General features: G+C 48.2%; 1 protein-coding gene across 1 annotated transcript in view; it reads left to right on the top strand.

Moving 5' to 3' along the window:
• Col22a1 (collagen type XXII alpha 1 chain) overlaps positions 1-26,575 on the top strand; it is a 255,687-nt gene that overhangs the window by 75,124 nt on the left and 153,988 nt on the right. The window contains exons 15-19 of the mRNA XM_033759289.1: positions 10,317-10,370; positions 11,487-11,540; positions 12,502-12,555; positions 14,946-14,990; positions 25,046-25,099. Of these exons, the coding sequence (XP_033615180.1) occupies positions 10,317-10,370; positions 11,487-11,540; positions 12,502-12,555; positions 14,946-14,990; positions 25,046-25,099 (261 nt within the window). The remainder of the gene's footprint in view (positions 1-10,316; positions 10,371-11,486; positions 11,541-12,501; positions 12,556-14,945; positions 14,991-25,045; positions 25,100-26,575) is intronic.

The following is a 26,575-nucleotide window of genomic DNA, read 5'->3' as shown; positions in this document are numbered from 1 at the left end:
AAGCATTGGTTAGCAGAGGAGAGGCGCGTGATACCCGTTTTAGGGGTTCATGAAATACGTGCTGGAGAGGTTGACACTTGTACCCAGGGAATGAGGCTTTGGCAGCATTGCACAGGGTCGAGAGCAGGACCAGGTGTGGCAGAGAAGGCTGGGCTCAGCGTGGCCCACTCACCATGGTTAGAGGTTAGAGCACTTACCAGCACTCAGCCCAGGCGGGACATAGATCTGGAGAAGTGGTCTGTGGAGCACCATGCAGGAAATCGAATGAACATGTGTTTCAGCGGGAGCCAGTGAGAGGGTTTGCATGGCCAGCATGTGGAGATGGCCCAGGCAGTAGGTGCCAGGCTGATGCCGGTCTGTTGGGAGGAATCTGGGGAAGTCAGATTCCTGCAGGGCACAAGGGAGGATGGAAATGACTGTGGGAGCAGAACTGAGTGGACAGAGGACTAACCTGTTCTCTGGGAGTATGAAAGTTGCTTTTTCTCCATCAGTGTTACAGGCACAAGGGCATTGGATCCCGGGAAATGTGGGAAGTCCTTCTCAAGAAGTGACCCTCTGAAGAGAAATGTAAAGCAAAGAGACATTTTTTTAAAAAGTACTGCTTCTCATTCACTAAAGCTACTGTAAAAAAGCAAAACAAAATGAAAAACTCCCACCTCCTGGAGAGGTAGACACCCATCTTAGTGCACATAGATGTCACTGCTCTCATCAGAGTACAGTGGCTGGTGTCCTGGGGTGCAGCACTGCCCTGTGCAGGCGTGTGTGTGTGTGTGTGTGTAGGAATAAGATACAAAGAATGAAAAGAGAAGTAGGGAGGGAGGAAGCGAGTGAAGAGAGCTGAAGAGACAGATAGTAATCCAACATGAATACTGGAGACAGACCCTTATTCCGTTGTCAATCACTGAGTCAGTCTGTGGGTGGCAGAGCCGAGAGGGGAGAGCATTTCCTCCTTCCCACTTTCTGTGTCTTCACGGATCCCACTGCGGGCCCCACCCCTCCAGTGGCAGCGCAGGCAAGGCCCGAGTGACCCCTGCTTCAGCATGCCCATGGGCGGAGGAAGAGCACGCCATGGCACAGCTGTGCTCCAGGCTGCTTGGTGCCCCCCACCAGCCACCTCCTCTCACTCTGCCACTGTTTTTGAGCCTCCATCTCCCGGATACTAAAAGTGGGGCTGAGGACAGCCACCCGCTGCGACTTCTGTGTGGTTGAAAAGCAGAATTCCCCAAACCCAGATGTGCAAAAGCAGTAGCTCCTTCTTCTTTAAATGTTTATTTTCCCAGTTTTTTTAATTGTGATGAAAGCATTGTACACATCCCCCACCCAGTAAAGGGTATGAGCAATGCAATTGTTGACTACAACAAGGCTCCTCTCCCCTCTCTAGAATTTATCTTGCTTTGCTGAATTGGATACTAAAAGTGGGGCTGAGGACAGCCACCCGCTGCGACTTCTGTGTGGTTGAAAAGCAGAACTCCCCAAACCCAGATGTTCAAAAGCAGTAGCTCCTTCTTCTTTAAATGTTTATTTTCCCAGTTTTTTTTTATTGTGATGAAAGCATTGTGCACATCCCCCACCCAGTAAAGGGTATGAGCAATGCAACTGTTGAGTACAACAAGGCTCCTCTCCCCTCTCTAGAATTTATCTTGCTTTGCTGAATTTTTACTCCTGCTGATACATGATTTCCTGCTTCCCCTCCACCAACCTGTGAGAAACCACCTTTCCACTCTGTTTCTAGGATTTTGACCTTCTGTGCACGTCATGTAATGGAATCACGTGATCTGCATCTTTCTGAATTGGGCTTCTCTTACTTAGTGTAATGTTGCCCATGTTCAGCCATTTTGTTGCAAATGGTGAGATTTCCGTCTTTGTAAGGCGTTTCACTCTACATATACCACACTTTCTTTCTCCATTCTAAGTGGGTGACACTTAGCTGATTTCCTGAATTTGACCATCATCACTGATGTTACAGTGAAGGGGTGAGGATCACCTTGGCATCCTGACTTCAGTTCTTTTATGGTAATACCCAGAAATGGAATGGCTGGATTGCAAGGTGGTTCTAGTTTTAATTGTTTTGCGGAGCCCTTCACTGTTTTCCCCTGTGGCTTTGCATCCTCCTCCAACAGTGTTCAGCAGCCGCTCTCATTGTCGCTGGCGTGCTTCGATTTTGTGGGCACAGATGGGACACTGGGCATTAGCAAAATATCTAGGTCCTCCTCAGTATCAGGTACTGGGGTGCTCAGCAGTATTGTGCTCCTGCTGTCCCCTCCTCGTTTTCCTTCTAGACCAGCTATCCCTCTAACCCACATCTTGTGCTCATGGCCAGGCAGGGAACAACAGGCTTTGCTCTCCCCACAGGCAGTGATCTCAACTCTGGTTCCTTAGTTCTGGATTAACTCAGGAAGGGCAGCATCCGTTGTTTGGTCTCCATACACCAAAGTTGCCTACTTGGTCTCCAAAGCCCCCCTACGGCAGTGCATTCCAGAACCCAGGCTGATGTGCGGGGCACAGGTTTGGCCACAGGCCTCCTGCATAGACTGACAGTGTTGCCATCCCTGCTTGACATATTGAGTTGCACTTGGCCTGGTTTGAGCCTCCCTCCTTCTGTGTAGTTGCTGTGTGAATCAAGTAAGTCCCTGCCCTTTTTGAGTCCCTCCTCCCTCCTCTAAGTGTGTTTGGAGGGCAGGGAAGTATTTTGAGGTGCATTAGTGGCAATGCATTATTTTTTGTGTGGTTAATTTAAAAAACTTAAATATCCACCATATATTTTAATCACCATAGCAGTTGCCGAGTGTGGAGGGAACCGAGCTTGGTGGATCAGAGATTGTCGTACTCTTCCTCTGGCTGGTGTTCATCCTCTTGGTATTGGAATGAGCTGCAGTGAGATGTGTTCTGGACCCTCTGTGCGCTGGGCACATTGCTGAGTTCAGTCCACACTTCAGCTGCTCTCACTGAGGCAACACTCCAGGAAGTGCCCACTTCCCAGAGGAGGAGAACATAGCTCTGAGGTCAGCTGACCTGCGCAAGGCCACACCAAGGTGTCTCGGAAACCCAGCCACTGATTAGTAGTACAATAAGGGGAAGCTGGAAATCCAAATCCACATTCTCCTGCAGCCCAGGACAGTGAAGCTCAGAGAAGGTGAGTGAGCAGCCTGAAGTCACACAGCTAAAGACTGCTAGGGAGCTTGGTCTCCAGACCCTCACACTGCCTCTCCACGGTGCCCCCATCGAATGCCCCCAGACCATTCCTGTTGCTCGTGTCCAGGGCCCCTGAGACTCCCAGGAATGGCAGAAGGGCTCCTAAAACCACACTTGGATCAGCAGCTCGGGGCTTAGCCTTTGGGTGAGGGGAAAGAACACTAACAGTGACCACCTAGAAGTCCTCTCTTAAACAGGTTCAGGAAATGTGCATGGAAGTAGACGCAACTGCATAGAGCTTGCTCACTCAGATCTCACACTGTGGTGTTCCAGGAAAAAGTGTGTCAGCAGGTGCAAGCAACGTGGCTGCATTTATCCAGCTTTCTGACTGACCTGCAGGTGAAGTCTTGGGTCACAGCCACATGGATTTATCACCTTTCATGGTTTCATTCAATTCTTACTGGGACCCAAAACCTGGCAGCGATACTGAGCAAAGGCTTCCTGCCTGCATGCATGAAAGCCAATGTCGTGGTATAGGATTTTACAAGGAGAAAGAGCTTTGTTGAACACTAGCAAACATGGAGACAGGAGCACAGTCAGATTTGTATCCTTGATTGGTAGGTAGTGAAGGGATTATGTGTGCGTGCGTGTGTGTGTGTGTGTGTGTGTGTGTGTGTGTGTGTGTGTGTTTGCAGTCTTGGAGGTTAAAACCCGGGACTTTGCACTAAGTTACATTGCTAGTCCTTTTTCCTTTTTATCTTAGATGGATCTTTGTAAGTTGATAAGTTGCCCAGGCTGGGCTTAAAGTTGTGATCTTCCTGCCTCAGCCTCCCAGATGCTTCAATTGTGCCCAGCTGCAAAGAAATTTAAGGAACATGGAGCAGAGAAAAGTAGAGGGTTAATTGATTGTAACTGGCAGTCTTGTTAGACTGACTCCATCCCATATGCCGGTCCAGGAGGAACTTGTGAATAACCCTGGCCTGGCCTGCAACTCTGGAGAGCATCCCTCACTTCTAATCAAGGTGCAGTAGGCCCTGTTGTCATTCCCCAGCTTATGCTCATCAGTGACTTTTGGTTGCACCAAGCTCTCAGGTCATTTCAGATCTGGTCCTGGGATCTATGCCTGTGTCCTGTAAATAGCTTGAACAATATTTAGGAACAGGGAAGTTGGTGTTTTGTAGCTTATTTTCAAATAAGAGAAAGGCATGCCTCTGAGACAGATATCCTTGGCTGTTTCACCTACTTGAGGCAGCATCTTCTTGGGCTTCGGTAACACAACAGAAGAGGATGCCAGGACCCTGTGAAGCCCTCTGAGTGATATGAAGTCCTAGGGAGGAGAGCCTTTGGGAGTGGCTTCACTATAAACTGAGACTAATGAGGTATTCATGACAAGAGAAAGGAGAGAAAACCCAAGGCTGTCTGGATAAGATTCAGAAAGGAGGTTGGGAAACCAGGCTCCTTCCTGTATGCCAAAGTAGCTTGCCCTTCAGGCTTGGGAAAGGAGGTTTATGAACATGTTTATTCTCAGCCTGTCCCAAGGACAGGAGTCCTTGTCCTCTAAAGGACTGAAACTTGGCAGGACATCTCTTCTGTGCTGCAGGATCATGAAGTAGTTAAGTTTTCAGCACAGTGTGCTGGAGAGGCCTCAGTTCCGGTGTCTGCTTTAACTTCAAAATAATAAAAGCACCTATTGAGGGCCAGGCACACATGTTGACAGTAATGTATTCTCCTGGGAGTAAAGGGGAGGAAGGGGAAGAGATGAGACCCAACAGCATTAGGAGAAAGTCACCATGAGCCCTGTAAGACTAACCGGATGGAGCCAATGACTGGCAGAAATGCTTCCACTCAGCCCCTCTTCTCATTCTGCTCTCGTGGCACTGTTCTGATTCCAATAGGGTGGACACACCTCGTGTCACCCACACTTTAAGAGTGGAGCCTTTTCATTTGAGCTGGGTGCCTCCCTCAGTGACCATCATAACCGAATCCTGTGTGAAACTGGGAGAGAAGCAGGGTACTTGAAGGTAGAATCAGGCCACAGAGGTGAGCAGGAAGAGAAGAGAAGCCTTACTATGTGTAAATTTTCTTCCCAGTGCTTCCCTTTCAGAGCAGGACCAGGAAAGAGCTTATTTACCTGTGAGATGCTTGCTCATGTCAGTGGCATTGTGGTCTGAATGTCTGTGTCCCTTGAAAGTTCATCTTTTGGACCCTGCTCCTCTTAGTTTGAATGTGGAGGTCAGGGTGCTGAGGTGACTAAGTTATGAAGATGGAGTGTTTCAGAAAGCCAGGAAGCAGCCCTTTCATAGTGCTGTATCTTCCTATGCCTTGATCTTGGATTTTTAGCCTCCCAAACTGTGAGAAATAAATTTATTCTATATACAAGTTCCCCAGTGTAAAGTATTTTGTTATAGCAGCCTAAATATATCAAGACAAGTGGTTTCCTGCACAATCAAAACACATAGCAGAGCAAGGAATAACAGATGCACTTTTAATTTGATGATTCCCTCTGAAAGTAAAGGGTATTAGCAGTGGTAGCCATGGTGAATCCATTGGCCAATGCTGGTGATTTTATCTGCAATAGTCTGCTGCCTTTGACTGAAAAGAAGATGCCTTGTAGTAGAAACCTATGACGCCAGGCCTTGTATGAGTTGCTAATATGTGCCAGCCACTCAATTTCTGAGTGTTAGCTTCCTAAGCCTTTTGAAGGAGGTTGGGTTGTGTCCAGGTTCACACAGCTGACAAGTGATGGTAGCTCAGGCTTGGCCTATCTGACACGGTACACAGACACCAAAAGAGAGATCCTCCATCCCACCACTGCATTGGCCACTACCATTCCCTGTTCCTCTGAAAGTAATGCTTGTATTGGGGAATTTTTGAATGTCAAAATCCACATTCCTTACAAGAACCAACTTATTTTCTGAAACTTCTGCATTGTACAGCCTCTGAGCCAGAAAATGTAAATTATAGGTTCATGTTTATGTGTGTAATAGTCCAAAGACCATTTATTTGCCTCTAGCTCTGGGTCCTTTTTCTTTGCTCACGTCTGTTTTAATCAGCATTCCCTGTTTCCTATCCTGAGCTTGTACAGTATGTGCATTATTCATGGTTATGAGGTTGGATAACTTTGGTTAAGTGCCTTGTATCTTTTACAATAAGTAAAGGATTTAGGAGGGAATTAGTTTAGCTTTGTATGCGCCATGTAGTTCCAGAGAGTAAACTACTAATAAAGTAGCCCTGTCCGAGGTGCTGAGAGACACCTTGGAGAAGACTACACTTTTTTTTCCTCCAGTTTTGTCTGACACTCAAGTTTCCTGCCAAGTGAAATAGACCAGTCAAGTGACTAAGAACTACATACAGGAGATGAGAACATTTATGGTAAGGATCCATGCCAGATGACTTGAATAAGAGGTCCAAAGAAGTGAGAGGCATGAACTCTAGACAAAGAATTACTGGATCCAGTACTTGACTTAGGCACTTAGCAGCTGTGTGGCGAGGAGTCGTTACTTAAGCCCTGTAACCGGGGTTTACTCATCTATGAACTGGTAAATACATTAGTACTCTTACCTCAGAGGGTTGCTGCAAATGAGCTAATGAAAATAAATGATTTATATGACTAAAAAGCGCTCATACATTCGAAGTATATTAACCATAGCATCAGAACAGTGTTCCTTTGCTTTTTACACTAAGTGACATCACCTGTGTTCTCAGCATTAATGAATTTTTATCCCCTGAGGCTCCCAGCAGCTGCAAAGTGTCTCATACCTTGCCCACATGTCCCACTCCACGAGGATTTCTGCAACTCCCAGGGCTTCAGGAAGCCCAGAGTGTTCTTAGAAAGTACAGTCCCTCTGGGTAGGTGCAAAAGCCCTTTCCCTTCCCAGTTCATCTAAAGTGATTCATAGGGCATCTAACAATGATAAGAGTACCTAGTATTTACAAGCACTTGCTAACTGCCAGGATTTGTGTGCATGCTCTTTAAAGTGCATTAACTTTTGTTAACTTTTGAGGCAGATACAGTTATTCCTCAACTTATGAACATTCAAGTTGCAAACTTTCAAAGATATGAATGGACCTCACATAATGAACATTCATAGATGCAAGTAAAATGAACATTCATAGATGCAGAAGTGGCCCTTGTGTCTTCTGGACGTTGTCACAGTTGTGCTGCTGTGTGCTTACTGCACTGTGCAGTAATGCACAGAAGTGCAGTGCTCAGTCAGAGCCCAGGATGTCCTGAAGGAAGAAGAAAAGTACTGGTGATGTCGAGGGGACTTCTAGGAAGCACAAATCAATATACATTGTATACTAGTATCAAAGGTGTATAAGAGTCACTTTGTTATATGTACAAACGAATTCAGCTTATGACCATTTTCCCAGAGTAGAAGTCATTAATAAGTTGAGGACTTACTGTATCATTTTCATTTTTCACGTGAAAAATATGTACCAGCTTCCCAGCTTTTATCTGTTGGTACTGCAAAGTGGTTCTCAGACTTGAGCCAGCATGCAGATCACCTACAGGACCCTCCAAGGGTGTCCAAGTCAGCGAATCTGCAGTGGGGCCCAGAAGTGGTTTCTATAACAAGGCCGCAAGGGAAGCTGACACTGTTGGCCCAGAGACCACAGTTGGAGAATCATTGACCAGAAAATTCCAATTCCTTCTAACATGCCTGATGTTCCTTGTACCAAAGAGATGAAGAATGAGATGAACATAGCATCTCTAGAAATGTACTGGCATCCTTATGAGCATTTAGAAATAGGTCCTGGTACTTAGTTAACTGAGAGAGCAAAAGGAATTTCTGTTCTCTTGTGTCTTGCCCAACTCTGTAACAGTGTGACCTCGAAGCTCCAGATACTGGGGTGTGTGTGTGTGTGTGTGTGTGTGTGTGTGTGTGTGTACGTGTGGGTGGGTGGGGGATAATTTCCTGCCACACGTTGCCCTCCCATGGGCTCCAGATGGGATCATGGAGATAGTGAGCTTGTGTGTGTGGGAGGGGAGGCTGCCGTGGTAGAGAAGTCAGAGTCTGACTTGGAATCCAGCCCCAAGTTGGAGTCACAGCTACTGTCACCAAACTAGGAAGGCACTACTTCTCTGAGCCTTGGTTTTCTTCCGTAGTGAGTTTCATACACTTTATTTATTGCCCTCCTGTTAACAGCCTGAATATGAATTTCCTTTCTCTTGGTGAAATACGAAAGCTTAGAAAGTCTATTCAAAATGACAGGACCAGCTGCTTGCTTGGAATTTCCCTGTATGCACAGCATTTCCAGCCCCCTGGGGCCAGAGGTGCTTTACTTCTTGCATTCCTCCCTTCATGTGGATGGAGCTGAGACATGAGAAGGGAAGCATCTTACTCCATTACTGATGCTGCAACAGAATCCCTTAGATTGGGTGATTTGCAAATAACAGAAATTTATTGCTGTGGCTTCTGAGACTGGGAAGGCCAAGGTGAAGATCGGGCAGAGTTGATACCTGCTCCTGGATTCCTGCTTTTTAGACTGCAACCTTGCTGCTGTGTCCTCACATGGCAGAAGTGGAAAACAAGTTCCCTCAAACCTCCTTCATAAGGGCACTGATCTTGCTTCCTAAAAGCCCCAGATCTTAAGACATTGGGTGTTGGGTTACTACATACGTACAGTGCAGGACACAGATATTCAGGGCACAGTAGGAGGTGAGAGGTGAGTTACCTGCTGAGACATCTGCCCCAGGGTCTGTGAACATATACATCTTTCTTTTTATTTCCTTTTCTTTCCTTCCTTTCTGCACCACCCCACATATTTCGCCATGGATTCTTAAGTATGTGTATTCTCTCTGAAGGTCTTCTTATACCTGATCTTACCAACTTCAGAGGAAACTCCAATCTTTTTCCCACTGTTCTTACTGACTTTCCCCATAGAACTATTTTGAAAGTTCTTAATAAGACACAAACAAGTGGCATTTTAATATTTTCTAGTGTGAGAAATATCTCCACATTTGCTTCTCATCTGAAAATAGTATAAAACCCTGCCTTGCAGGTGATGGAATCAAGGCTTGGAGAGGCTGGAGATGTTCTTAGTGGGGAAGGAATTGGCCTGCAGCTGTGAGTTTCTCTTGTCAAAGCCACTGAAGCCATTGATGGGGAGTTCAAGTGGGAAGTTCTGGAAGGTGGATCACAGAGTCTAAGACTCAGGACATTTCGCCAACCTGGGCAAAGTCTCCAGGACTGAGTGACAGGGAGGAAATCTGAGGCTGTAATTCGCTGGTTCTAGAGACCTTTGTCTCTTCACCATACCCTGCTGCCAAGGCTAAAGGAGAGCAAGCTGTGATTCCACGTCCAAGCATTGCCTGTCCCTCTGTGCCACATAGGGTTCCAGGTGGCTTGAGAATACCCTACTCTGTGCCCTACTGTGTCTGCATGTGGAGTGGGGGTCCCAACACTTGGTCTGCAGATTGCTAGGGGACTAGGGAGCTCTGATGGGTGTGCAGATGCTGCTATATATTATAAAATTGGAAAGGATCAAGAGAGAAGAGGATATAGGTTCAGGCACCCTTGAACCTGATCCACAGCAGCTCTGTGTTTGTGCTTGTCACATGCATCTGGGTGTGAATTACTAGAAAGAAGTTTGTCCCGAGTTGAAAACCAAATTGAATTCCTGTTCTATCCCGGGGGTTCTCAACCAGGAGTGATGCCTCCCAGAAGACATTTGGCAATGTCTGGTGACACTTTTGAGTTTTACAACTGGATGGTGCAGCTGGTGCGGAGAGAGGCTGCTAAGGCACAGCCACCACCACATCCAAGACTCGCCCAGCCAGTGTGTCTGGGGAGTCCACTGCAGCCCAGCCCGATACTCTACACATGTGACACTGAGCCCTGTGCAAGGAGGGACAGACCCACAGCTGGGGACCGTGCCTAAGTAGATCTCCTCACTCCTCACCTGTTTTGTCAGGTGCACAGGGATAACCTGAGATCTTGTTAATGTGTGGATGGTGATGTAATCAGTTTAGTTTGGTGAAGTTCCTGGGAATCTGCATTTCTTACCCTTTCCCAAGAGATGTCCCAGCTGCAGGCTGCGGATCACCCTTTGAATTGGAAGGTTTGGCCACAACCTCCTTCATCTGCCTGACACTTTCTCCACGGTAGCCACATCCCAAGAGGCTGTTTTAGCACTGCCTGTATCCTTCACCAATTGCTGCTCTTTTTCTCTCCTCCTAGGGGTCCCTGGGCCTTCCTGGTCTTCCTGGGAGAGATGGCAGCAAAGGCATGAGAGTAAGTTCTGTCCACCCTGTTCCAGCTCACATGGAAGCGCCAGGCCAGGAACTCCTGGCCAGATCCTGTGTCCCAGAGTGGACATTGCCAGTGCCAGGCCTGAGCTGGGGCTCATTTGTACTAGATGTTCTCAGGTCCCTGGAGCTCAAGCTGATGGTCACACCAATGCCAGCAGCCACTGATGGCACCCAGGCATCCCCTGTGTGTCCTGGGAAGCTGCTTCCTCACCTAATTGACAAGTAGCACTACACAGTCTTGTTAATCTCAGATGGGAACTGACTTCAGTGAGGGAAGGGATTGCCCAAGTGAATCCTTGGTGAGACCCAGGCAGTGCCCCATAGCCCATGTGGCCAGCCGCATTCCTCTTCTTTTTTTGGTACTGGGGATCGAACTCGGGTCCTTGCACTTGTGAGGCAGGCCGCAGAACCACTGAGCTAAATCCCCAGCCCCACATTCCTCTTCTTGATCAGGCTCACCCCACCCTCCACCCTGCCTACCCCTGGGCTGGAACATGCTCCAGGAACCCAAGCAAGGGGATCTCAAAAAGTAGGTCAGTCTGCTGCTAAGAAAAAATACATCATGCTTCCACCAAGAACCCAAACAGATTTGTTCTAGGTTCTTCACCGCTCTGTTTCTTTGCCATTTCTCAGCCAAGTGTGATTACATCTCAGAGGAGAAATTGAGTCATATGCACACACAAGTCCATCACTGATAGCACCTTAGGACAGGATGTTTGAAGTCCTGGAAACTAGGAGAGAAGGGGACTTTGTGAGTCCCAGACTCCCTGGTAATTCCTCCAGGTTGCCACAAGCTTTCTTCATGACAGTGACCATCAGTGGGACTCCAGTTCTCTTCTCTGTCCAGCTCTAATTTTGTTGATCTTGAGCAGTAGCAGCCATGGGGAGCAGAGGTAACACTGTATGCTCTGAAGATCAATTCCTTCTTTTATAGAAAGAGCTTCCCAGAGGGGCCTGGATCTCTCACCCCTGGAGGTTATTTTCTTTCTGTGACAAATTCTGAGCTTCAGAAAACGGTCCTTGGGAAGCTTTGGGCTGCTCTGGTGTGCCTGGACCTGTGTCCTGCTAGCTTTGACCATGTGTTGATTTTTATGTGCAGGGGGAGCCAGGAGAACCGGGCGAGCCAGGGCTGCCTGGAGAGGTGGGCATGCGGGTAAGTGTCTGTGATCTGCACTCTGCTCATTTTCCCAGGGACCCAGTCCTGTACAAAACCAGCTATTTTAGGCGTAGAAGAGATATTCACATTGTTTCTTCCCTTCCCTTCCCTTCCCACACAGCTCCATACATGTGTGTGTATGCACAAGCATCCATGCATATATTTCTCCTGAATTCTGACAAGAAATGGATCATACACTTGAGAATTTATCTTTTATGCCTATCAAGAGGTTTGAGACACCTTGAGGCAGGCACCATCTACTCTATTTAATTGATGTCTAGTATTGCATGAGACCAATGCTATTATAATTTATATAACCCTTCCCCTATTTATAGACCTCAAATTTCTTTAAAATTTATCTCATGATTTCCATTAAAATCAACGAAGCAGGCATGTGCGCATGCCTTATATACACTATTTTTATTTCAGTAGGATAGATTACAAAACTTGGGCTACCCCTAGCTAAGGAAGTGAGCATTTTTATTTTAGCAGATTGTAATAGGTATTTGGGTAGCAGTTCACAGTCTGGGTAGCAGAGAAGGCTTGGGCTCCTCAGACCTGCTGGGCTCATTGTCAGGACTCATTCATGCAGTGCTGACAATGTGGCTATGTGTGAGTGAGGAGACACAGGAGTCAGTCTCAGCCTTTAGGAAGCTGTGAACATGCCAGGCTCAGGGACACAGGAAACGTGGGCATGAGAACTGCTGTCTGTGGGTGTTTGGTAGCTCAGAGGCACGCCCTTAACATTTCCTTGAGCTTTAGCAGATCAGAGTGTGATCACAGCTCCATCAAGAAGCAGGAAGCACAGGGTTTCATGGGCAAGGAAGCTGAGATTGCACGGTGTCTCCTGGGGAGATAAATGTAACCCTAGCTGCCCTTCTACCAAACATCTCTGACCAAGTGGCCCTGGTTCTCTGTCTCCATCCCTGATCTTTTCTTTGTGAACACTCTTCTGCAGGGTCCCCAAGGACTGCCTGGACTTCCAGGGCCTCCTGGGCTTGTTGGGGCACCAGTAAGTAAAGTCATCTGTCTGGGAGGGGTTTGGTCCCTTTCTCCAGGAATCAAGAGCCGGGCTCTCTCCCAAGTCAGGCACCTACATCTCCATGATGGTCCTGTCTCTGTTACTTTCTTGTTGCTGGGACAAAATACCTGACACCCATAAGTTAAAGGAAGAGGTTTCAGGCCACAGTCAGTTGGACTGGCAGAGGGTGTCCGAGAGACATGGTGGAGGGGCATGGCAGAGGAGAAATGGTCCACGGCAGGCAGCAGTAAACAATGTGCTTCTTTATTTCCCTTTGTATTTCACAAAGGCTATAAGCCTACAAGCCACACCTGGAGAGTCTTCCCTTCAGTAAACCCATCGTACGCAACCAAACCAATCACTGGCCTAATGCAGTATTATATACCTATGATCCAGTATCACACATCCATGATACAGCCACCTCCCAAAAGCCCCACATATGAGCACAAGATGCTTTGGGGAAGACAACTAGATATAAGCCATAACAGGGACCCCCCTGTCTTGCACATATTTGTGCTAAGAAAATATTGGTCTGTCTTCTCTCAGACTTGCAATTCTTCAATGTTATGGAACTTAGGAATCATCTAAGGAACAGGTTTAAATGCATATTCCTGGTACTCCATTCCAAGATAATGAAGCAAAGTGGAGCCCAGGAGTTTCTGACATTTGATCTAAAGAAGCCATTTTTATCCACCTGTGCAGTCCTGCACTCCTGGAAGGGAAGTGGAGTGCTTTGAAGTTTTAGCCATAGATCAGTATAGACACATGATGGGTGTTCAGAGTGGCCATGTATAATACATAAGTATGGTATATAAAAGGGGCAGTGGCTTCTTAGACATTAGTCCTATTCTTGATTCTCATTACAAAATGTTTGGGATTATTTCCAAATGAAAGAAGCAACATAAAAGTCATTTTCAAACAAAGCAGCATGCATTGCCCTGTGGACTTCCAAGCACCCTGATCTCAGCTGTGCAGAAGGTTTCTAAATTGACATGACTCCTCATTAGTCCTATTCTTGATTCTCATTACAAAATGTTTGGGATTATTTCCAAATGAAAGAAGCAATATAAAAAGTCATTTTCAAACAAAGCAGCATGCATTGCCCTGTGGACTTCCAAGCACCCTGAAATCAGCTGTGCAGAAGGTTTCTAAATTGACATGACTCTATTTGTTGATTTTTGATGATGTTTCTTGTGTGATTGATATGTGCATACCTATGTTTATAGAAACACAATTCATAATAACTAAATCTGGGAAGAGACCTGTATGCCCATCAACAGATGAATGAATAAGGAAAGTGTGGTATTTACACACAGTGGAGTACTACTCTACGTAAAGATAAACCTGAGTCACTTGTAGGAAAATGGATGCACCTTGAGACAAGAATGTTGAGTGAGGTAAATCAGACATGCAAGGTTAAATATTGCATGATTTCTCTTATACGAGAAACCCAAAATATAAAGAGCAAAATGAAAGATAGGTAGTATAAAATAGAGACATGTCTTTTGCAGATGGGAGGGAGACCAAGAGTTGGAAAGAGGAGAGAGAGGGGAAGGGTTTGAAAAAAGAATTAAGATGTGTTAGGTGTGTGTATCAACTCCCCATGAGGAGTGTAATCATAACGCACTGCAAACACTACTAATAGAATTGAAAAAAAAGAACAACTCTGATTTCAGTGTGTGAGGACAAATTATTTAGATGGGGTTAAAATGGCATCGGTGTGCACTTGCCTCTGACCTGGGTGGTCCTGAAGACCCTCTGTCCCTCGGGACAGCATCTTGTGGCTTTGGCCCTATGTTTTTCTGCAGGCCAAAGATGTACGTTCTACCCCTGGGATCAGCAAATAGGTCTGGGCAGTCTCTGCCATGTTTAATACCCTTTCTGTAGAAGGTCCTTTCTGTGAGGAAGGAGAGGACACACAGAGCACATCGTATAGGTGCTGCTCTAGGGAAAGGAGGGTGGATGGCCGTGGTGTCCCCAGGGAAGGTGGAGGATGTGAGCTAGAGGACCCTGAGTCTCCAGTTCAGTGTTGGGATCCCTTCCTGGAATCCACAGTCATGATGGACTTTGCAGGCTCCGCATGGTGTGGGGACTGATCCCAAAGCCTGAATCAGCCCTTGGCCAGCTGAGTTCAACTGTGTCTCATCCTGCTGCTGTGAGGACCTGATGCACCCATTTTTGCCTCTCATGAGAATGTGCAGGTGTCTGAGACCACACAATGGGATAGGTCTTCGCCACCACTGTCCTGGTGCCCTGGGCTGGGAGCTGCCCAGAGGGTTCTCCCCAGGACTTCAGAGGTTAGAGAGGCCATTGTACAGGCAGAGAAACTATACCTGGTCCTATACCTGGTCATGGTGGGTCACTGCTCTTTCTTCCTCCAGGGACTTCAAGGAGAACGAGGCGAACGAGGGACTCGAGGAGAAAAGGTATTTACAGTTTACCTGAACCAGTCAGTACTTCTTTCCATGAAAAAGAGGGAGAAGGTGCCAGAGACTGTCCTCTGCACGTGTGTGTGTGTGTGTGTGTGTGTGTGTGTGTGTGTGTGTGCGCGCGCGCGTGTGCACGTCTGTGGGGCACTGCAATATAAATAGTCTTTTTTTGGTTTTTTGAGACAGGGTCTCACTATGTAGTTGAGACTGATCTGGAACTCACAGCGATCCTCCTGCCTCAGTCTCCTGATTGCTGGGATTACAGGCATGCGCCACCATGCCCTGCTTATATAGTCTATTAATTCTCTACCCAAAGAATTCCTCTTGCCACAAGCTGGTGTCCTTGGTATCTGTGGGTCTTCCCATCCTGCTTATATAGTCTATTAATTCTCTACCCAAAGTATTCGTCTTGCCACAAGCTGGTGTCCTTGGTATCTGTGGGTCTTCCCATCCTTGCCTGCTGGGAGAAAGAGCTCAATGACAGAGCTTCCAGTCCACAGAGGTGTCTAAGCACCTTAGACTAGGGTGCTGGAGGTCCTACCTGCTGTCCTGGATCACATCTTATTTGGCAAGTAACATCACATCTCTGCTCTGTGTTACCTTGGCTGTCATTGAGACGGAAGAGGCATGGTGCCCACAGTGGTGGTGGTGACCACACTGGAGCTTTGCTCGTCAGGGCTACACTTAGCCTCTTCAGCTTGGGTTACCACAGTGGCCAGCACAGCCAGGCGGGGCTTCCAATGGCTGTCCCTTCTTAACACACCACCAGGTGGCCATAGAAGAATTCTCAGACCAGGATCATCCACATGTTAATGCCATGGGCTGTTCAGAGTTCAGCTGGGTGAGGACCAAGGACTTGTCAAGCCACAGGTTGACACTGAGTTCTCAGCACCCTCCCCAGACCACTTGGCCAGTTCCTCAAGTCATGGAATAAGTAGTCCAGGATCTGGGCTTTACTTTTGCCCTCAGCTACACCTGACACCTGCTCAGGGTTCACTCTGCTCTCTCCTGCCACTGCACATACTTCTCTCCTTTTATAAGGAATTTTCACCACCACTGAGTAGTTTAGTTTTATTTCATATATTTGGAATATAATGAAAAATGCTCTGATTTTGCCATCTTAGTAGAGTTACAGCCAGCACTCTGGCCTACTCTGCAGGATTCGCCCTTGCCGATCCAATTATCTTTATGCAGCCAACCCTGAGTATTCACTTCGTTGTGCTCTTTGTTGTTTCTTAAGTGGTGATTTCTCCTGCCTGCTATGCAGTTATTAGGACTTATTCACAATGACTGGGCAGTGCTCCACCACTGAGGAAACCTCAGTTCCTGTGCTCCTTCCCCTGGTGTTGTTCGTTTAACGTTGATTGTAGGGTTTTGCTATTACAAATAATACTTTGGTGGGTGCTTTCAAAACTATAGCTTTGTTTCTCTCTTTATTTTTGAGTTTGGGATTATTTATTTAGGCTGCTTTTCAGAAGCAAAGCTATTTGTCAGAGAATAGGAGCCCGTTTGTGCCCCTGAAAGCACATTTCCTTGGTCACTGGTATCATCACAATGAATGCTACCCTGGTGTAAGCATTTGCATCCCCTGAGTATTTGGAGGCCCTTTGTATGTGTGCGTGTGTGTGTGTGTGTGTGTGTGTGTGTGTGTGTGTGTGTTCGTGTGGTAGTGGGATTGAACCCAGGGCTTTCACATTGATATACATCCCATACCTATTTTTATGTTTTATTTTGACACAAGGTATAGCTAAATTGCCCAGGCCAGGCTCAAACTCTTGCTCCTCCTGTGTCAGCCTCAAGAGTTCTACTGTGTCCATCTACTTGCTCACCAGTTAGATATTCTTCTGTGGCTCTTCTCCTTTTCCAATTCTAGGGACTTGAAAGTGACTCTGGGAAGAACTGTGAATGTGGATGCACTGTGGATTGGGCCGTTGGGCAGCCCTGGACTCAGTGGAGTGAGGATCCAATGGGCAAGAGCAAGCAAAGTGGGGGGCTGACCTGGCAGCAGGGCTGGGCTATGGGAACAAGAGGAACACTGAAGCTCAGGGGTGTTCAGAGTGTGTGGTGAGCTTCAGAGAATCTCAGGCTGAAGGCAGATGCGTGGGAGTTCATGTCCTTGCTTTCACCAGAGAGCTCAGCCAGGGCTGCAGGCTGGGGTGTGGAACATCCAGTCCAGGGAGGATGGAGGCATAGGCCCTACCTACCTTAGGAGAGCATAGTGGCAAAAGAGATGTTTTCAAGGTCCACTCAGCACATGCTGCAGCTATGCAGTGCTGACTGTGGACTCTGGGATGTCGCTGGCCCTTGGTAAGTGTCTGCTGGATCCAGGAATGCATAATGACTCCGTAACATCCCAAGTCCAAGACCACACTTCCTGAAGGAAGGGTAGTAGGTAAGTGGGAGTTATGGAATCACAAGCAAAGGAGAGTAGGCTGGGCAGGGTTGGGTTGTGTATAGACAAGCAGCAGCTATATTTGGAGGGGATGTGCACCCCAGAACCCCAGAACTTTGGTCATTAGCTTCAGACCCAGTACCAACGTGAGAAACCCAGAAGCCCTGGTCAGCCTGAGAAGGCTTCTCCCCTAGGGAGGCCATGCAGGTGGCTTCTCCACTCACTTAAGGCCTGTGCCAAGACTGGGCAAGGGACACCCAGGGACCCAAAGACAGGCGGGGTCACGTTGAGGGCCTACAGAGGAGTTGCTCATGGGGCCTCAGCTCACTTCATCTGGGCCAGTGTGCCGCAACATTCCATGGGTGCAGGGGATGTGGGCTCATGTCGCTCAGCACTGATAAGAAGGGGGAAAGGGAAATTTAGAAAACGTGATCCCTTTCTTCCTTGAGTCTTCATTCTTCCTACAGACCTGCACTGTGAACCCGAGGTGCCTCCCAGCCCGGCATCTGTCAGCTGGTCTACACAAGGTGCTGGGACTGTCAGCCCAATGACACATGGTGCTGGGCTGATAGAGGCCTCCTGCCTTGTCTTCCATCTTATGAAAAAAAAATTGAATACAGCCCCTAAGTATCGCAGACTATGCTTTCAGTCCATATTATTTTAAATGTGCCATAAAATATTCAAAAAAATATATATATACATGCCATCTGACTCATGTAGCCTACAATCTGATTAGAGCCATGCAGATAGTTAAATTGATTTATTCACCCATTTATTCCTCCACTAGCTCACCCACACTCCAAGGTGCCAGTCTGCCTTTCTCAAGTCTTTGCCTGAATTTCTCTGACTCTTGGCTCCAGCATTGCTCCTCCAGAATCTTCCTAGACACCTGGCCTGTCCCAGAATTCCGATTTCTGTACCTGTAGAAGCCCCAGAGCCTTGGTCACTTACACTGTGTTCATTTGTTATATCTGGAGCATCACACACACACATCTTCCTGATTCCTAGGTCTTCACTGCCTGTGGAAACACAGGAGTGAAGTTCACAGGCAGTTCTTATCCTGTGACATGCTGTCACAGTTTTTGGCACCAGGTGGGAGATGCTGAAGAAACCAAAATGGTACTCGGTACAGAAGGCCTTCACCAACAAGTGCCTGAACCTGGACAGTCTGGAGATGTGTAGTATGAGTCCAGATGATTTATTTTGATGAAGTCACAAAAGTGGAGCAAACATCTAACAGGAAGCTGTCTTGTGAGCGGAAACGTCACAGGGAGGTAGCGCTCTGGAGCAGGCCACCGTGTGAATACGGCCTCCACTCTCCTGGATGCGGTAGTGTCAGCTGAGCTGAGCAGTAGTAGGATTTGCTTTCTCAGAGACTGAAGACTGAAAAGGTGAGGGCTCTGGGGCTGTGTGCCAGGCAGCTTTGTTCATATGAGCTGGGACAGCCACTTGAGCTACTGGAACTTCAGTTTCCTCCCCTAAAGAATGGAAATTAAGGGCCAGTAATTTAGCTCAGTGGTTCTGCTGCCTGCCTTGCAAGCACGAGGTCTCGAGTTCAATCCCTGGTACCACCAAAAAAAAAAACCCAAAAGAATGAAAATTAATTACTTCCCTGAAGCTTTGGTTGGATGAGGTCAGAGAAACAAAGTGTCTAGCACATGACTGACACATGCAAGGATGTTCTCTCCTATCCCGGAGAAACCCATCTGCACATGGTCACGGCTTTGTTTTGGCAGGAACACTGCTTTGAATCAAAAGCCTTTTCCATGCGATGTTGGCAGCTTCCCCAGCAAGCTCCTGAAGGATGAGGGTGTTATTAAAGCTAATGAAGAATGCTGCACTCCTGTGAAAGTCCCAGATCTGGAAAGGACTGTAGAGAAAGCTGGAGTGCTTGTCTTACTATGCAGATGGGGAACCTGAGGAAATGTGTTTCCCGATGCGATGTGGCCTATTGTGAGGAAAGCAAGTGCCAGAAACTCCTGGTCTGTCTGTCCACTGAGGTACACCAAGGTAGAAGCACAGAATGACCAGGTTCTCCCCAGAGGACTGTCTCTGAGTTGGCCCACAGCTCTTCCTCCTGCAGAAACCTCCTTTTTGGGAAGCCAAGGGAGTGGAGGGCCACATGCAGGTGAGGTCGGACGGGGGGAGTCCAGCATGATTCTCTTCACCCTTATTGGGTGGCATTGCTGTCTCCCTGCACTGTTAATCCTAGAATTTCTGTGTGGGGCCCCAGGCCGGGGCCTCTCTAGTGTGGAAAGTGACTTAACTTCTGAGTCTGAGAATTTTTAAATGCAGAGATTATGTGTATCACTGACTGCATAACACCTCAATGTGGACTCAGTTCAGAAGCTTAGAATGGTGCTGGGCAGTGGGTTATCACTGTAGATAAGATGAGAGAGAGACAGACAGACATGAAGAGAGAGGGCTAAGGGATGTGAGACGGGACTCCCCTAGCTCAGCTTTACACAGAACTTCTGCCTCCCTTTCTTATGTTCTCATGATTTGAGGACAGTGTCTCTGTTCTCTGCGCCTCCATTTCTCATTTTTCCTGCAAGGATGATGTGCTCCGTGACACTTTGGGCCCTTTCCAGTTCTTGTCTTCAGTGGCTGCTTAGTATCATTATTTTTCTCAGGAACCTCCCTCACTTCTTAGGTCAGCAAGAAGGAAGTGTCCATCTTCCCGCAGACACGCTCCTCCAGCTGCCTGGCCTCTCGGAGTCCCAGCTCTGTCTTAGCTGAGAGACCTACCTGCCCATCACCGTGGCCACCCCAGCAGCCCAGTGAGAGCTGTTCTCTGTTACACAACAGACAGCATATCCTTTGGGGGTTTGCAGAAAGAGCCTCTGCAGACAGCAGGGTGACTCAGGCTCTGCATGTGTGAGGAGGTCCTGGTGATCCTGGCTCAGTGAAGCCAAAATGTGCTGTCTGTGCTGCTGGGCTTGGGATGATTGGCAAACTGTAAGGTGCATCTAGCAAGGCACAGTGAGCAGAGTCCATTCACTGAAGAAATAAAACACTGGACGTTCTGTGCCCCAGTTCTTTCCATAAAAGCATGTCCCCTGACAACTATGGCTAGCTGGGAACATTCATTCTCCAGGCATCCTGAACAGGAAAGCTCAGAGACAAGGCACACAGTGAGATGGAGAGAGTGCCGGCTTAGGAGTCAGGGGACTGGATGTCCTCATAGTGGTGCTGCTGTGAGCCCTAGGACCTTCGACAGGCCTTAACCCCTCTGACTTTAAGATATCTGTTGGGTGGGGCAAAGGAGACACATTCCCTGGGTTATCCAGCCTCCCTTTATGGAACAGCAGCCCAGCAAATTGAGATCACAGGCACCAGTGCCCTGAGTACCCTCCACACACTTCCTCTGGTATCTGTAGGTTGGGCTGCTCTTAGAACTGGATGGGGGCCACCAAGCCCCACCTGAAGGATAAGGACAGGCCCTTGGTGGCTGAGAATTGGCTCAGAGGTTCCTGGAAGGGTGCAGGTAGCCCACACAACTCTCAGGTCCTCAGAAACCTGCTTCTACCCTCCCAAGGAGGCTGCACTCTTTCTCGCACCATGGGGTGAGGGCATTATCCCCTTGCTGGATGAGGGTGGGTCTGAACTTCCTGAGGACCAACAAAATGTGTTCTGTGCAGCCTTTTACCTGAGGCCTCACCATGAAGCCCGAGTCTAGCAGGTGGCTCAGTGATCTTCTGGAGTACACTGAGTCCTGTGTTGGCATCAGTTGGTACCGGACATGTGTCTGTTCACTTCCTGAGCATGCCAAATCTGTGGAGGTTACAAGCTACTTCTCAGGAGAGTCCTGCCCAGTAAAACAGCTAGCAGGGAAGGCAGGGTATGCCAGCTTCAGTCTGAGAGTCCTGGGGAGGCAGAGATGTGGGGGCCTGGGTTCCAAGAGAAACCATCCTGGATGCGGACAGAGGGCCTTGAAGAGGCATCTGCATTCTAGTTGGTGGTGATGGTCTGACTTATCTTTCATTGCAACTCTCTGAGGACCAGGTTACATTTCTGCAAAAGATTTGTACCCAGAACTAAAGCAAAGGCACAGAGCACTGTGAATGTCCCTCCGCAGTAGGTTGAAGGGGTTAGAGTTCTGGCAGAGGCCGTGGAAATGGAAGTGGAGAGAGCTGTCATCTGTGTGCCCATGGCATGGGCCGCCCTGTTCCCTCTGTGTTGTCTTTGAGGTGGTAGGTGGAGGTCAGCAATGAGAAGAGGCTCACAGGGGGCCATGCAGTTGCAGGCCAGGAAAATGTGCAGTCACAGCGGCGCTGGACCACAGTGGTGGACCCGAGGAAGTTGTGAACCTTGACAGTCGTGCAGTGCTGGCCAGTGAATGGGGCTCCGTCCTACGGGGACAAGGAAGGTGGAGCAGGGGAGGAAGGGGCAACACACAGGAAGGCATGCACCCGGGAGGGAGTAGAACACAGGGTGGGGGAAAGGTGGTCAAGAGAACAAATGGGAAATTGGGCAGGCAGGTTATCTCCTGGGAGTAAGGCATGAAGGAGGGCTGGGGCTAATTTCCAGGAAAGTGACCCCAGATATTCCTCTGGTTTGACAACCAGTTTCTACTATGGATGAGGAGGTGGGGTAGGAACAGAAGGCGTGGCCCCCTTGCATCGTGAATGGCGCATCATAAAGTCTTTAAACTGGAGTGGGCAGCCCACAGCCTCAAGTTCCGTTGTGAGCGGGGCCAGTGCACCCTCTGCTGTCAGATATGTGGAACTGCCTGTGATTTGGGTTGAGGGGCTGGGAATGCTCTGTGGGTTTCACAGTGAGCACTGGGACAGGAATGCCACAGCTCCCTTTTGAGGATTGATGATTGGCCTTGATTGTCGGCTTGATTGGGTTGAGAAATGCATAAAGCACACTTTTGGGTGTATCTGTGAGGTACCCCCAGAGATAATTGGCAGGTGGGACAGCAAACGGAGGGGAGACCAGTCCTGAACTGAGCGGGACCTTCTACTAGGCTGGGCCCTGGTGGAATAGAACCAGAAGGGAAGGAAGGAGCAGCCAGCACATGCTTTCTCACCCTCCCTGTTCCCTGGCTGCCATGAGGTGAGCGCCTTTCCTCCTCCATGCCCTTCTGCTGTGATGTTTCCTGGTCTCTGTCTCTCTGTCCCCCTGCCCTCTGCTCTTTCTACTCCCCTCTTCATCTCCTCATCTTCATTCATGTGACCCTCTGATGGACACCCACTGACAGCACGCCTGGGTGCCCAGATGCTGACAAGGCCTTCACCACACTCCCCGTGCCCACTTGGCCCTCCCTACCCCTGCTACTGTGCCAGTTCCAGCTGGGCCTTGGCTCCAGGTCCACTCCTCCCTGCTTGCAAGTGTGAGGCAGTAAGGAATGGCCTTGGGCACAAGCTGAGCCCTCTGCTTCAAGGCAGAACTTGTAAAGTGGCACCCAGTCATCGCATCTGCCTTCTCTCTGAGCCAGGGGTCTCCAGCTTTTGTCCTCTTCCATCATTCAGTTCTAGGTGCTGCAGGACACAGTAGACCCCTGTGGCTGTCAGCGTCTCACCCATACATGGAAGGAGAAATCCCATAGACTCCAAGACCATGACCAACTCATCCGGCCTGGGGACCAAGGAAGAGTCTGGAATGCTGCCCAGCCCTGTTCAGGCTTGCAGGTGGCGAGAACAGGCTGAGGGTTAAGGGTCAGGAGCCCCTGGCTGTCATGCCAGCACCTCATGCTCAGCTGGAGTTAAGTAGTTTCTTGCCCTCAGGCCTCAGTTTCCTCATCTGTCCTGAAGCCTGCAAACCACACAGGGAGATGAAGCAAGAACTGGTTTGAGAGAGAATGTAGACAGCTCTTCTCTTGATTGCACCAAGTCTCCTGTGATGAGAGGACTTTTAAAAGAAGTAATACATACTGGCTTCTGAAAGTAGAAATAGGTACCTCGGTTGTCTGGATATATGAAATAATTTCTGAAAGATGGAAACATGATTATGTTTACATTGATGCAAGATGAGAAGAAACCACAAACTGCAGAGCTGAGGAAGGTTCCCAAAACAGAAACATCCCCCACCCCGTTCAAATCAGTGAATTTGGAAGGGGTTCTGGGCAGATGGCAGTGACCCACTGGGGCCACCACTTGGGAAACTAAGTTGTGCTGCTTCCCCCCAACCCTACTTGAACTGGGGAGGGAAGCATTGAATTTGTCTCCAGTCATAGGGGGTGGAGGGGGGGGGAGAGGAAGAGAGAGAGACTTTCTCCAGGAAGCCTGCTAACCGGGAGGACAAGAAGGGGAACCGACACTTGAAGGAGAAAGTGCCTCTGCATCTCATCTGTGAGAAGCCCCACCTGGGCCTGATGTCGCAGAGATGGGCCATAGGGAACAGCACCAACACAGCAGCAAGGAGCAAAAAGCTACTGCGCTTTGATCACGTGACACAGCATTAGGAAAGAGAGATACCCATTGTAACAAAGAAATGAAAGAAGGAAATAGCAGTTTGGGCAAGAAAATTCCAAGGAAATCCAGGGAGAGTTTGGAATGTTTTTTATGTCAGTCCAAAAGTGTCATCTGGGCCCACACTGTGCACTTTGGGCCAGTCTTGGGGACGTGATGATAAAGAACAGCCACACCACTTGTCCTCTGTGAACAGGAAAGCAGATGGGGTAATGCCTGTAAGCTGAATTAGAGGGATGCACATGTGAGCATGCCTGAACAGAGTAGGGTGTCCAACTAGACCACAAAGTCAAGTAGGTGACACTGAAGTTGAGCCCTGGAGGGAGCTTAGCAGCCTGCAGAGGGGACAACAAACAAGGCAGAGGAAGCCACTGCAGAGCAGACTGCTGGTACCAGTCAGTCTGCCTTTGTGAGCACTTGTGTTTCACCATCACCTGGGTTTTTGAAATCTGGAAGGACAATGCCAGCTGAGAACACTGGACCTGAGCTAACCTGCGAGTAGAGCCTACAACATCTGTGGGCACCAGCCCGGGGGCCAGGGAAGCAGTGTGGAGGTAGAAGGAGGACACTGGCACTTCCTGTCCCACACAGGCCGGTGTTTTAGAGGTATGGTCTCCTTAGTCATAGAGTCTTCTGTGTAGTAGCGTATCACCATCCCCGTGAGGCACAGTGAACAGGGCAGGCTCAGAGAGGTGAAGTGACCAGGTACTAGGTAGTAAGAGAGTCAAGGCTGAGTGTGTGCGAACATAAGCAGGTGGATGGAGGTCAGAAGGCTGTGAGGATGACGGCTGTTGTCAGCAGTCCGTTCCTAGGTTTGTCCTAGGCACTGGGGAAATAGAGGATGGTTGCGTGTATTTATAAGATGAATGTGTGTTGCATGAAATGTGTCTGCAATCTGCTGACTGTGTGCAAACTTCCCCTATTACTTTGACCCAATGAAGATCCTCATGACGAGGAAAGCATGCAGCTCAGACGACCTGCGTGGCCATCCCTGAGTCACAGATTTGGAAGCTGAGAGGGAGATATGAATCTGTCTTCCAGCCCTTGACCCCAAATGCACTCAACTCCATGGCTGGTGTGTGCCTTTTACACTCCTGTGTGCAGCAGTTCCTGTTGGAGACTGGAGCTGAGCACAGACAGATGCCCAGGACCTTTGCTTGCCCATCATTTCCGTGACAATGGCCAGTAGGCTGCTGCCTGGCCATCAGTGTCCATTATATTTATTCACTTTCCTTCTTTCTCAGGGGGAGCGAGGCCTGGATGGATTCCCTGGGAAGCCTGGGGAGACAGGAGAACAGGTAAGAGTGTTCTAGCTGATGGGCTAGGTTTTGTAAGAGAACAGGAACTCCTGGACACCGACATGGGACCCTAGGCCCTTGGGCCCTCGGCTTCCTTCCTGCTTAGGTGAGGGTGGCAGGGGGTCTGTGAACAGACCAGAGCTGAGGTGGACACAGGAGCTCCTGGGTGGGAGGGGTCTCACTGCTCTCAGGGCGTTTCACAGAGTATGCTGACTTGCTGTCACTAGTGTCAAGTACATAGACAGGGTGCAGGTGTCCTGAGTGGTGAATGGACAGAGTAGCCGTGGCAAACTTGTCCACGAGCAAAAGGGTTGAAAGAACCCAAGTGCTCAGCAATAAGAACTCACTGGATAAGTCAGGTGCATCGACTGGGGGTATGAGACGGAGTTTTGGAAATTGACCAGTGCGCTGATGGGGACTGTGTTTGACTTACACTGCTAAATGGAGAAAACGCATCTGTGACTTACATAGACAAGCACTACTTCTGGAGCACAAACTGATACCGGTCTGAGGCCTGTTAGGAACTGGGCCACACAACAGAAGGGGGGAAAGCCAAGTTTCATCGGTATTTGTAGCTGCTCCCCATCATTAGTGTCTGCAGTGGTTTCTCGTAGGAACGCAAACCCCACTGTGAAGTGTGCCTGAGAGGGATCTAGGTTGTGCGCTCCTTTGAATCTTCCCCACATCGTTCCTCCATCCTCCACCTCCACCTCCTATAGAAACATTATCTTCTGTGAAACTGGTTCCCTTTGCCGTAAAGCCTGGGGACTGATGCTCTAAGGGTATAAACAGAAAATGGGCAACTTAGTTGCCCCAGAAGAAAATGCTAGGTGGCTGGCTATGATGGGAAGGCAACTTTGATACATTTAAATTTGTATCATATAAATGTGTCATCTCTCCTCAAAGTCACTTGGATATTTAAATGATTAAAAATAAAAATTAAATAAAGCCTAAAGCCATATTTCCATATTGCTGATGTGTTAAGGAAACCCTTGTTATGTTCAGTGGTATAAGTTAACATAATGGATTGGTCAATGTTAATGTAAATATAAATATCAGTACGTAGATAAAACAAAGTACACAAGTAAATTATATTTAATCTACAATTGTAGTAAAATGTCAATTTTAATACACTATAGTAATATAGATTATAGTTATTCCCATTACTAAGAAATAATATCGAAGTTTATATCTATTGTCACTTAGAAAATTGGAATCATATGTTTTTATATCTTGCTTTCCTTCCCACAACACTGTGTCATAAACATGAAGCCATTTTCTTAAATATTTGCTAAGAGCATAACACAAATAGCAGTTTAATAGTCTAGGGGTTGGATTTGCAATAATTTATTCAGTTGCTTAAAAATAGGTATACTGCTGTGGCCAGGCCTGGCTCTTGTCACTTGGTGCTGGTCCAGAGAGAGAGAGAGAAAGAGAGAGAGAGAGAGAGAGAGAGAGAGAGAGAGAGAGAGAGAG

The sequence above is a fragment of the Fukomys damarensis genome, unplaced genomic scaffold, assembly GCF_012274545.1.
Source record: "Fukomys damarensis isolate Sample0158 unplaced genomic scaffold, DMR_v1.0_HiC HiC_scaffold_5, whole genome shotgun sequence".
In the NCBI taxonomy this organism is placed as follows: domain Eukaryota; kingdom Metazoa; phylum Chordata; class Mammalia; order Rodentia; family Bathyergidae; genus Fukomys; species Fukomys damarensis.
The sequence above is the reverse complement of the archived record's forward strand: the minus strand, read 5'-3'. Positions and strand labels throughout refer to the sequence as shown.